The sequence below is a fragment of the Lepidochelys kempii genome, chromosome 6 (assembly GCF_965140265.1).
Source record: "Lepidochelys kempii isolate rLepKem1 chromosome 6, rLepKem1.hap2, whole genome shotgun sequence".
Lineage (NCBI taxonomy): Eukaryota > Metazoa > Chordata > Testudines > Cheloniidae > Lepidochelys > Lepidochelys kempii.
The window spans coordinates 16,875,565-16,888,755 of record NC_133261.1 but is presented as its reverse complement, the minus strand read 5'-3'; the positions used below and the strand labels follow the sequence as shown (position 1 = coordinate 16,888,755).

The 13,191-nt window shown below is 51.5% G+C and overlaps 1 protein-coding gene across 1 annotated transcript in view; it reads right to left on the bottom strand.

The window, feature by feature from the left end:
- The window catches only part of MYRF (myelin regulatory factor), a 105,959-nt gene that overhangs the window by 51,643 nt on the left and 41,125 nt on the right, over positions 1-13,191 (bottom strand). The window contains exons 2-4 of the mRNA XM_073346947.1: positions 11,691-11,778; positions 10,217-10,552; positions 6,460-6,521 (exon numbers count right to left, since the gene is read on the bottom strand). Coding sequence (XP_073203048.1) covers positions 6,460-6,521; positions 10,217-10,552; positions 11,691-11,778 — 486 coding nt within the window. The remainder of the gene's footprint in view (positions 1-6,459; positions 6,522-10,216; positions 10,553-11,690; positions 11,779-13,191) is intronic.

Genomic DNA, 13,191 nt, shown 5'->3' with positions numbered 1-13,191 from the left:
CACTGCAGTTCATTGCGTCAACATGGTGGGAACATGTCCATGCAAAATAATGGAAGACAGAACCCACTGAATTCAGATTATTATCCATTTTGAAAAGACCTGCAAACTCCAATCCAGCACAGCACCGACAAAACATACGTTTAGTATATTCAGATTGGTTTGGTCAAGACTTCATAATAAACTGGGTGCTGAGAAAGCAAGTACATCGGTAAAAGGGGATCATGAGCTAAAGGCAGTTGGAAGAGAGTAGCAGGCCTATCCAGCTGGCAGATGGGAGGTTGGATGCTGTATTCTACTTACAGAACTGCAGGTTTCCAATCTGGGCATAACCTGCCTTTACGTGTTGAGTCTTAAACATGCTTATGAAGCAAATCACACAGTATGTGTCTGGTGCCTAACTTCTTCATAATACCTCCATGGGTTTTCCTGGGGTTTTCCAGCAGGTGAGTTGGGATTGATTTTTCTTTCATACGGGGGAAAAAAAAAAAACCACAAAACCCCACACACCTGGGTTTTCCAGGTTGGAGGAAATCACCACAAACCCTGCTTGCGGGCCCTGACCTCCCAGCTCATTACACCACTAGCAGGGCTGAATTCAGCTGAGGCCCTCGATTTCCATGTCTGAGAGAAGCTTGTCGCCCTCTCAACTCAAACTCACTTTTTCCCAGTAAGCCAACAAAACCAGAATCCATTGACCCAGATGCAAGGCAAACCTTGTTTGTTTACACAGGCTTTTGCCGAACTGTGTTTGGGGAATGTGGGGTGCATTAGCCTGTGATTTCAGATCTCTTGGGAGGGGTCTCATAGCATCACAGAATATCAGGGTTGGACAGGACCTCAGGAGATCATCTAGTCCAACCCCCTGCTCAAAGCAGGACCAATCCCTAATTTTTGACCCAGATCCCTGAATGGCCCCCTCAAGGATTGAACTCACAACCCTGGATTTAGCAGGCCAATGCTCAAACCACTGAGCTATCCCTCCTCCCTGGAGGGATATGCTCTCCCTGCACAAGGGAATGACTGGATCCCAGCACCCCACATTGGGACATGGAGAAGGGTACAGTTTGCAGGTGTTTCAAATGCAGAGAGAAGTTCCCTCCTCCGCCCCTGTGGAGAAAAGAGGAGGAGGATATGGGGCAGCAGGGACACAGCATTCCTGGATGACCAGAAGCCGCTGGGCGGCCCACCCGCCCGCACAGGGAACCTGCACAAGGCCAGCCTAAGGATTCACTCACACTGGGTTTCGGGCCAGCCAGATTAGGGGATTCTTCCATGACACCAGCAGAGGAAGCAAAGCGTCAGCAGATGACGTGGGAACAGCAGAAGGCACTAGATGTGAGTGAGGCAGACGGGTACCACCCTGGTGGGGCTCGCTCAGTGAGAACAGGCAAGGAGAGGAGGGCTCTAGCTGTGACCCGGAAGAAGTTGCTGGCAGACCCAGGATCTGCAATAAACTATCTGTGCTAGAGGTCAGGGTAAGATTTGCAAGCTCATTTGATATACACCCCCACCCTGCAGCACTGCCCCTCCACATCTCCATGCTACCACCGTGCACCCGAGAAGGGAATGGAGATCGCTCACAGGAGCTAGACAGGCCACTTCTGGCTAGGGGCCAGATGAGGTCCAACCACCTCTCAACCCCTAACAATAAGGGGGAATGAGGCCTGAGCACCAGCCGGCTCCCTGGTGGCAGAATGGAGCGAAGTCCAGGCAACTTGCAATGGGGAGAGACCAGGCCTGGGAACTGGTCAGGCCTTTTGCATGGCATTGCCTGACAAGTCCAAAACTTGCTTAATAGGAATCATGGGGGGCTGGCAAAATTAACTGAGCTGCCCAGCACCCTTCCATGGAGAGAGAGCCTAGGGCGAGGGGAGGCTTGTGTGTAATTGAACTGGACTCTTTTCCTTTAGATGGGTTTTCATAACAACGCGAGATTTTCTCCGCATGTATTATCAGCATGTTCCACTGAGGCTGCGCACCAGGGGTCTCTGCAGCCGCACTGGAGGGCTTGTGTTGTTATAAACCAAGATGCTATTGTGTTGTTACAAACCCAGAGGGGTGCCTGCACGTGGCCCATTTCCTTGTCACTGCCCCGGAGGGGAGAAAGAAAAAGAGGACGATTAAAAATACCCTTTTGTCACAAACTTTCCCATATTTTGGTCACTTCCTAAAAATCGAGCTCCAATGGGGGATCAGGCTCCTGTTTGCCCATGTCCCAAAGCCACAGGGCTAGGATGCATGGAAAGGGACAGTAGGCAGGAGTGAAGAGACAAGGGGACACTGAACTCACTTCCATGTGATGGGTGAGGTGACTGGTTACATCCCATTACGCAGTATATCTGTGCTGTTTACTGCCTCTACTGTGGTGCAGGGCTTTACACTGATTAGCTCTGAATTTCCCCTGGCTGTCCTGACACCCACCCACACCTGGCTCCAATCCTGCCAGGTCACTCTGCAGCTTGCTCCTCTCCCCCTCCAGTTTTGATGCCCATTGTTACTGAATTTACACCAGTGAAACCCCTGACAAAGAACAGCATGACCCAGCTGTGCAGGGAGGGGCTAGGTGTTTTTCAGTCCAGTTAACTGACAAAGCCTCTGGAAACCCCAGAAGAGTTCTTGTCTGGATCAGCACTTGGAGACAGTCAGATGTTTCCCGATTGTGAGAGAAGCTCCATAACCCCCCTGGAAGTGCTCTAGGAGCACAGCTTGAGAGCTATTGAGATAGCCCACTGGAACTACTTCGGCCTTTGTGGTGTGGTCAAGTCAGAAGGTCTGACGCTGGCAATATGGGCACTAACGGCGGTAAATCATGCCACTGACAAAGCAGCGGAGGGGGAATATGGAGCCAGTTACGGTGTGTGCACTATTCCAGTCATATCCCAGGAGAGCAGAACCTCTGGGCTCCATTGTGAAACTGTTAGTCCTGGAACCCACAAGAATTCTTGATTTAATCCTAAATGGAGCACAGGATCTGGTCCAAAAGGTGAACAGAGCTGAACTGCTTGGTAATAGTGACCGTAGTGAATTAAATTTAACATCCTTGTAGGGAGGAAAACATTAAAAAGCTCCCCCCCGCAGTGACACTTAACTTTAAAAAGGGGAACTATACAAGACTGGTGACACTAGTTAGATGGCAATTAAAAAGAGCGGTCACAAGGGTAGAATGCCTGCAAACAGCATGTAGGCTACTTAAAAATACCATAACAGAGGCTCAGATTAAAAGTCTACCCCCAGATTTAAAAACAGGACAGGAGGAGGATCAAATGGATCCCATCGTGGCTGAACAGAAGAGTAATGGAGGCAGTTACAGACGAAAAGGTTATTTTAAAATTTGCAAGTCAAATCCTAGGGAGGAGCACAAATGCTAGCAAGTAAAATGTAAAAGTAGAATACAGCAGGGCCCAGAAAGGATTTGAGAAGCAACTTGCTAAAGATGCAAAACCTAACAATAACATTTTTGTTAAATACACCAGAAGCAGGAAGCCTGCCAGTGGAGCCACTAGATGGCAAAGGTGTTAAAGGAGCACTCTGGGAAGATAAATGAATTCTTTGTACCAGTCTTCACTGGAGAGGATAATAGCTGTGATGTGGGTAACAAATCTGAAGTGCTGCCCCAAATTGATACGTCAGTAGAAGAGATTTTAGAACAAACTGATAAATTAAACAGTAATTCATTGATAAAGTCACCTCAGAATTCTGAAGGGTCTCAAATGTGAAATTGCAGAACTGTTGTATATAACCTACATACGACACTGAAATCAGCCTCTATATACCAGATACCTAGAAAGTAGCTAATGTAATGCCAATTTTTAAAAAAGGCTCCAGAGGGGATCCTGGCAATTACAGGCTGGTGAGTCTAACTTCAGTACTACGTAAATTGGTTGAAACTATAGTAAAGAACAGAATTATCAAACACACAGGTGAATACAACATGGTGGGGAAAAGTTAACACAAATTTTGTAAAGGTAAATCAAGCCTCACCAATCTATTAGAATTCTTTGAGTGTGTAAACAAACACATGGACACGGGTGATCCAGTGGATATAGTGTACTTGGATTTTCAGAAAAAGTTTTGACAAGGTTCCTTACCAAAGGCTCTTAAGGAAACTAAGCAGCCAGGGGATAAGAGGGAAGGTCCTCTCATGGATCAGTAACTGGTTGAAAAATAGGAAACAAAGGATAGGAATAGTCAGTTTTCACAATGAAGAGAGGTGAACAACAGGGTCTCCCAAGGATCTGTACTGAGGACCGAGCTGTTAAACACACTCATTAAGATCTGGAAAGGGATTTGAACGGTGAAGTGGCAAAGTATGTAGACAGCACAAAATTATTCAAGATAGTTCAGTCCAAAGCTGACTAAAAAGAGTTACAAAGGGCTCTCACAAAACTGGGTGACTGGGCAATAAAATGGCAGATGAAATTCAGTGTTGATAAGTGCAAAATAATGCACGCTGGAAAAACATAATCCCAACTATACATATACAATGATGGCTTCTAAATTAGTTGTTACCACCCAAGAAAAACATGGAGTTGCCATGGATATTTTTCTGAAAAATTCTGCTCATTGCTCAACAGTAGTCAAAAAACCCTAACAATATGTTAGGAACCATTAGGAAAGGGATAGAAAATAAAAAATAAAATACCATGGATTTATATCATGGCATTATGATGTGTCCACACTTTAAGTACTGTGGCCAGTTCTGGTTCTGGAAAAGGTTCCGAAAAGATCAACAAAGATTACCAAGGGTATGCAACAGCTTCCATACGAAGAGAGACTAAAAAGAATTAGGGCTGTTCATCTTAGAAAAGCGATGACTGAGGGGGATACAATAGAGGTCTGTAAAATCATGAATGGTGTGGAAAAAAATGAACAGAGAAGTGTTATTTACTCTTTCACACAATACAAAAACTAGGGGTCACCCAATGAAATTAACAGGCAGCAGGTTTAAGACAAATGAGAGGAAGTCCTTTTTCTACACGACCCACAACTAGCCTGTGGAATTTGTTGCCAGCGAATGTTGTGATGGCCAAAAGTGCAACTGGTTCAAAAAAGAACTAGATAAATTCATGGAGGATAAGACCACCAATGGCTATCAGCCGAAATGGTGAGGGATAAAATCCCATGCTCAAGGCAACCCTAAGCTTCTGACTAATGGAAGCCGGGAGTGTTAGACAGGGGTGGGTCACTACCCTCTTTTGTACATTCCCCGTGAAGCTCTGGTATGGGCCACTGTCAGAGACAGGACACTGCGCAATGTGGACCCTGGCGTGATCCAGCGTGGTATATGATCCTTATGTTATCTTCTGCGTCTCCAGGGAAGAGTTCTCTCTGTTTTTCATATGCTTCTAATCCCGTAGCAGGGGAAGAGGCCAAGTCAATTACCGAGACATGCACCAAAACCAGGCCCCACAGTCTCGCTGAGGACCCAGCCCCTGCCAAACCCAGGGCAAAAGGAGGTTGAAGGGTTTGATTTCTCCCTTACGAAAAGTGAGCCTATCGAGACAGGTTCTCCGTAGCCGCCTCTTCTTCTGTTCTCTTGAAACGAAGGTGCTGCTGCTCTGGCAGTGAGGGAAATCTGCCCTCCCTGCTGCGAGTAGCCCGGCCTCTTTGTTATATTTAAGGAAGGGCCAGAAGGAATTCCAGGGATTTTTTTAGTAAGATAAACAGAACTCTTGACCTCTTCCATAGAGAAAAGAGAAGGAGCTGTTCCCAGCATGGACTGGGTTGGAGCCTGGAAAAGGGGTGCAATTGCGGGGAGGCTGGCCTGCTCCCTTCCCCTCCCACTCTCTCACCCCCCCGGCCAGACGCTCTGAGCGCTGCCATCGAGGCATGGGAAACGTCGCCATTGGGACCAAACAACATCCACCCACTTCCCTCAGCCCACAACAAGCCAAGTGGGACAGAATGGTCCTGACCCCGCCTTCTGGGGGAAAACAATCATCTCTGGGAGGGGCCCTGAGTTCCCACCGGCCTATGCAGAAGGGAGGTAGAGAGGTGCCCCCCTCAGACCGGTGGGGCTCCTCGGACGGCAGGAAAAGGCCCGTCAAGAACTTACCACTAAACGGCGAGTTCATTAGTGTCTCCACAAGTTGGGCTTCATTTCCAGGAGGCGCACGCGCCCTGGCTCTCTGTTTTACACCCCCACCATGGACACCAGCAAACGGAGGCTCGCAGACTCCATTTCACACCCTGCCTGGGTACGAGTCTCTCTCTTCCGCGCTGTGTGTGTGTGGATCCGCACTTCCTCCCCCTCTCCCGTTCCCTCTCACTCCCCTCCTTTCAAAGACTAGCCGGAGAACAATAGGTGAAAGTCTAGGGATATTTACTAACTGATAATCTCTCCACGTATTGCAGCCGTCTGTTTTTCCCGTCTGATAAAGATTTCAGAGCCAACCACTTTCGTTAAACAAAGAGGGGGGAGGCTGGGAGGTTTGGGCTTTTTTTTTTTTAAGCACTTACCATTCACCTGCTGGGGGGAGTAGGCTTCTGATCCAGAGTCCGGGGGAGAGTCGGGTAAAGTGCTGGAGAGCAATGGAGAAAGAGAGGAGAAGGTCACTGCAAACCAGCTTCCAGCAAAACCAAGACTTCCAGTTTGCTCACTGTGACTTCCACACTCCAGGATAAAACCCATTCAAACAGCACCCCGGGTAATCCTACTGCCCACAGAGACTCCTGCTGCCAGAGACTGGCACCATAACCCACACCCAGCTCTCTTGCCCCATCCTCACAGCACTCCCTAATACCAGCAGAAACTGGGACTGAAATAGCCGTGAGCTGCCCCACAGGCAGCTCTTCTGCCCCAGCTCCCTACAGCCACAGCTCCCAGCCAGCCCCTCCATTACCTACATCGCCTCAGGCTAGGACTGGAGTGGCTGACAGCCTTGCACAGCCAGAGTCCCAGCACCATTCCCTCCTGCATCCCTTGTTGGGCCCAGAGCTCCCGGACACCAGGGCCTGAGAACATTTGCTACAGTGCCTCCTGCTGGAAGGGGCTGGCACGGCAGCAGCTGTCAGCACCCTTGCACAGTACCTCCTTTGATTGTATGTATAGGCATTTCATTTCACAGCCATTTTGTTCACCTGCTAATCAGAGAGTCTTCTCTTTGCAGCTCATGTCCAGTTAAAAGAAGCCAAACAGAATTGTATCTGTTCCCCAGAAAAAGATCATTGGTTTCGCCCTGAATAAATAGGGGAGCCTGGCTCTGTTCTGCAATCTGATGCATGAAAGTGAAGGCTATGAGGCTGAGGGCCAGATTCTGCTTTCACTCACACCTGGTGAAATCCGGGGCAATGCCCACAGAGGTCAATGGAATTCCTCTGGATTTACACAGGCAGCACCGAGAGCAGAATCTGGCCCTAACTCTGCAAAAGGGAACCAAACATGAATAGGAAACTCTATTGGCCTCACCAAACACACCATGTCCGGGGATAAAAGGATTGACAAGCAACTTCCTGTGTGCTGAGGGGCACTTGGGCAGCAGGGGAGTGATCCGTTGAGTTATCCTCTATTTATTTTGCCTTATACCATGAGGCTAAACACAGGCTCCCTGCACACGGACACTTCAGTCATTTAAAAACCACACGCCGAAAAATCCAGTTTGATCCAACGTTAGCTTTCCAGCACTCCCAGCCCCTTATGAAAAGCTAAACGGCTCCTCCTCAGTTACCCTCAGAGACAGCCTGGGAAAAAACACAGGCCGCGTAGCGTGCCCGACAGGTCAAAAGACTTGGTCTCCGTCAGAGTAAGGTCCAGAGAACGTCCTGCCCCTGGATAAACAAATCTAGCTCCAGAGTCCCAGCTGATCTTAACGGCCCAGGTGCGATATGCAGGCTTGGGTGGGGGAAACAGACATGAGCGGGCTCAGGGTAAGTTGACACTACAGGGACTAACACCAGCATAACCCCATAGCGTAGTGATGGAAGGGATTTTTCTGTCACTGTAGGAACACCACCTCCCGGAATGACGGTCACCACCTCAACAGAAGCATTCTTCCCTCTACCTTGCTGCATCTACGCCGAGGGTTTGGTCGGCACAGCTACAGTCCTCAGGGGTGTGGATTTTTCACACCCGTGATGGACACAGCTACGTCTAGACCAAGCCTAACGTGGGTGGGTGGAAGGGCAAGAATATTGCAGTGAGATAACAGAAACCAAACCGGAGTTGTTGCAAAGTCATCTCAGGACCCAATTCAGCTACTTCCTTGTGCCTTTTGTCACAATGATCCCCCAAGGCTAGAGGACTGGGTAGGGTACAGAGCCCTTCACCTCTATGACGCTGACTCCACTGGGGCTCCAACTCGGGGACTGGGTGACTCAAAGCACCAGGGACTGGGAGACAGACTCTCAAGCCTCCAGTGTGACCAAAGCTGAGGTTATTAGGGACCCAAAATCATCACCCTCCAACTGCCATTCAATGGGCTGGAGGGCCCAGGCCCTGGCGGGCAGGTGTTCCCATCGCACAAGCCATGGTCACTGTTGGCTCTATTAGCCTGGTTGGCTATCTCAGTGGAGGGCAAGGACAGAACGGAGCCATACTAAACAACTGGAAGCCTCCTGCAGGGTAGCCCCTAAGATGACTGACAGCCCCTAGAAATGGCCCCTGTCCAGCTGTTTGCCTCATGGGAAAACTCCGTGTCCTCCCCCAGACTGGGAATCCAACGGCAATGGATACAATCGGTGATTTTCTCTACCCCCACCTCATTCATGAGGATCTTTCCAAGTCCCTCCAATGGCCCAAACCCAACCCAATGGCCTCAGTGGAATTACACCAAGGTTAAATTTGGCCCCGTGAATTCAGAGCCTTCCCAACTCCTGGAATCATGATGATGTTCTCCTTGTTGGCATCACTAGAAGACGCAAGGCAGAGGACAACATGAGATTCACAGATGTGCACAAAACCTGGACTCCATCCTGGCCTGGGCCCCCGCACCCGATACCCACCAATTCCAAAGAGGACGGAGATGGCTGCAAATGTAACACAGCGAGGCTATCTGCCACGTGAGACAGAGGTGCTAGGCAGAGGGGTAGGAGACTCCAGGATGGGTCAGACACTGGCGTGGGTCATGCAGCAGGGAGTGGATGATGTCGGACTGCTGGGTGGCCATGCTGAGAGAGGGATGTGGCGCTATCAATTTCCATCATTGTCTGACTGAATCCTCTGGAGTCTTCCTCTGCGAACAGTGAGGAAAGGGTCTCCCCAGCCGCACCCTTGAAAGAGTCAGAGGAAGGGAGAAGCTGGGGTGCTCCTCCCAGCAGGGGGCTAGGGACTAACGGCTGCCAGGAATGAAATGTATGTAACTATCATGTGTGGGGAGCGCTCTCGCCTCTGGGAGCTATGACACATTCTACCCATGGCAAGCATTATCTCCATCTATGTCTCACTCTCTGGAGCAATCCCCACCCTGCCCACCAAGACAGCTTCAGCCCCGTTCTCGCCCAGCATGGTACGGCAGTCCTCTCTCTACCACCAACCGCTGCGCTCTCCTGCTCACCCACCAGAGCAATCGCTGGCCTGGAATTGCCACAGTTCCCTTTGACCCCATCCCTGCCCACTGAGGTAGACACCTGCCCAGAGAGCAGGAATCGCAGTGTCTCCCTGGGTGCACTTTCTCCTCCTGGGGCTACATGTTCAGTCCATCAAAGATACAGAAACTCAGTCCTCCTCCTCCTCTTGCAGGGGGTGAGCCTAGAGTCCATTGCAAGTGGGTGCAAATCCAGCCCAGGGTCTATCTCCTTCCTACACAGAGTGTGAGATATCAAATGCCAGACTCCATATCTTTTTGTCTGAGTTAGCTACCACCTTTCACCTGGGATAGCCCCAGGGAGATCCTGGAATGAGGATTTTTCTCAATCTGGAATGGATTCCAAATATGCCCCTGTTCCTGCCTGAGATACTAAAAGATTTTCCCATCATGCACTTGCAGAGTCTTCTGCTCTGTGTTCCATGCATCTCTTTGGTCCCCGCCGGCCCTGGCTTTAATGCCATCTACTCTCATACAGGATGTTACTATTTCACCTAGCCCAATGCACGTCACTGGCATGATGGCCACAGCCAACGCTCTCAAACTCCAGCACCAATAACTAAGCACCTGAATCAATGTTTAGGCACCCGAAGGTTTGTGGGACAAACACAGCAGGCCTCAGAGTTCCTCATGTATAATCACCTCCAGATGGAGAAACTCTGCCCACCCCTCCTCCCTGTTTCAGCCACACCTACCCGGGTGCATAGGAGGCCTTGGGCTCCGATTTGATTGGAGGGACCACGTTACTCAGGCAGTGGCCGCTGAGGTACCCCTTGGGCACCACCATGCCATTGTTGTTATTGCAGTTGAGGTGAGCACTGTAGTTGGGTCCACAGGGGTTGGCCAAAAGAGGGCCATGACGGACCGGGCCTTGGCTGCCTGGGGGACAGAGATGGAGGGCACCACTGGAAGCTGGGTTGGTCACATGAGTGACGCCGGAGAGGGAACTGGCAACAGGAGCACTGACTGTGGCAGAGCCGGAAGGCTGGGTGTGCGCATAGCTGGCTGAGGCAGGGATGTCCGGGAAGCAGCTGTGGGAGAGAAGTCAAGCACCTCAGCAGTGTATACGTATTGCACCTTTCGCCGGCCACGCAGCCCTTCTGCCCCCACCCACACGCCCACCACTGGGAAGAAGGCACCGCAACCTGACAGCACCAGCAAAACTGCACCCCAGGGCTCAGTCGGGGAGCAGAAGAAGGGTGAGTGTCTAGCTGCTACTGGCAGGGGAATGGATGTAATCTCCCAGGAAAGGGGATACTAACCTAACGTTGCTCACGGGTCTTTAAAGGCTAGAACTGCCCACGACCTCAATTCTTTGACTCCTGGGGAAAGCGGCAACTCCAACAGCTCACTTCCCGTTCACCCCATGCTGTGGCATTGATTCAGGCCCCATTACACCACTCGGGTCTTCCTCTGAGGGCTCCCAGGCCAAGACTGACCAAACCCAACCCTGCTTACTTTGCCAGATGTGCTGAGAGGCTTCACTCAGCCCAGTGTAACACACACCTGCTGGAAACAGGACAGCACCTCCCCTCTCAACAGGTCAGTGCCCCACTGCCAGCACCAAGAGGGGCTGCAGCCTCCCTCCTGTGGTGCGTGCCCTTCTTCACCCCCTCTGCAGTCAGTGCACCCTAGCGTGGTGTGGAGAGCACGCCCTTCTGGTCCCAGGGAGACATTTCCCTTCCATACACACTCATTCCTGGGGAGCTCTCTCCCCAAAATGCCAGTGCATTTTGCTCCCAGCATGATGCCCCAATAGCTATTCCTAGCAGCACAGGGGGGGTGGGCCCAAATGCCTTCATTTGATGTTCTTCTGTGCCATTTTTACTCCTGTCCAAAGGTAGCAGGGGCGTCTCCAAGGACGGGAGTTAAAGGATTCTTCAATGACCCTACCCGGGAGGAAGAAAAGTAGAAAGGGGGAAGCAGAAAAGAAAGAAGGGGGTTTGGAGACCAGAGGAGGGATTGAAAAGGACAGTAGCACAGAGCGACACATGGGAGCCCTGACAGAGGCAGAGAGCAGGGGCGAAAGGGAGCAGGGAAGCTATTTACAAACAAGGCACTGCACCCTCGTAAAGGAGAAAATTCAACTTCTCCCTGGGAAAACAGCCACCAGCTCTGCCCCCGCTGGCAGCCCCCCGCCACCGGGCCGTGCGTGAGGCAGGGACTTACATATCTGGTGAGTCTTCCTTGCTGATGTACTCTTCCAGAATGCTGGTGTCGATGTTGGAAGGTTCCAGAGCTCCATTAATGTCGTGGCCTGCAGAGAAGAGAGGGAATGGAAGGGGCGAGAGCCATTAGAAAACCAGACAAGTCATGCCCCCTTCCCTGAGAGATCAGAGAGTGACTTACAGCTCCTCCTACTGCCCCAGGCCCCTCCATCGCAGGAGGAAAAAGGGACTGAGCTGAGGGCCAGAGCCACTGATCCTTGCGCAATCAACAGATCATGCTCTTTTAGAGAGACCACCTCAGTGTCCACCCGCTCCCCTGCCATCCCACAAGCTGAGAACACAGACGGGCGCCTCTCAGGGGGTCATGGGTGCAACAGTGCAAATGCAGACAAGGCTGAGTTATCAGAAAGTCTGCGGGACACAAGGAGTACTTGATGGTAAATTGTGCCGACTGCAGGGCCCCGCTGGGCCGGGCCTGGTTGCTTGGGCTGTTGGACTCCTCTGCACGGAGCCTCCTGAGAAATGCGGATGACAGCGCCTGGCAGTAGCATAGGCCTTGCTCGCATGAGCTGCAGAAGCCACTGGCTTTACTTGGGCCACCTGCCCTGGTGGAAGAGCTGCTTGGTGTGGGCTGCAGGAGCCTGTAGCTAGTGCCCAGCGGCAGGGCCGCGCTGTGTGGCCTCTGTGGGTGGATTCGGGAGTCTGGTTTCATTCCCTCCCCGTTGGACCCTTGCCTTGGTTTCACGGAACATGCTGAAATCTCTCCGCCGCTGCCATGCCAGCTTTGGAACAGATCTCAGCTCCCCTCACGCACCCGCCTCCCGCTCGGGCAGCACTAGACTATCTTCCCCTTTCTCCTACAGGTCCCTCCTCCTCCTCCCGTGCTGTGGAAGCCAGGCTGGGGTTCGTCAAGAGAAAGTGCTTTCTTTATCTGCCTCGCTGGAGTAGGAGTGTGCAGCCCGCTGGGGCCTATGCCAACCCCAAGTGCCAAAGACACTGCCAAGAAAGGGGAAGAGCAGCCCCAGCCCCCTTCCCCGAGCTCGGCTAACAAAGACACAACGGCCCGACCCCTTCAGCCAGAGGCGATGTGTCACTTGCCCAGCAGGGGCGCGCACACACACCACCAAAGGACCACCGCCCCCTCCAAGCCACACTGGGGGGAAAGGTTAGCCAATGAACCGCAAACGTGAAAAAGAGGGGCTTCAGCCGGCATCCAGCCAATCAGATCTTTCCCCTGTGAAAATCCCTTTCATACCAAGACAAGCAAATCGGCAGCAATAAATCCAGCTAGGAATTTTGCCAAGCGAACGGGGGGGGGGGGGGGGGGGAGGAGATCTTTCCTTGGTAACCCAGGCCGGGGAGAAAAGCCCGGGTCGGGATTCCATTGAAAAACACCTAACCCTTTATGTACCACACCCTTCAACAGCAGGCTGCAGGGAAGGGGGGCTCGCTGCTACGAAAGAAAGCATCCAGCTTAACACGCACCCCAGTAGAGCCTGGAG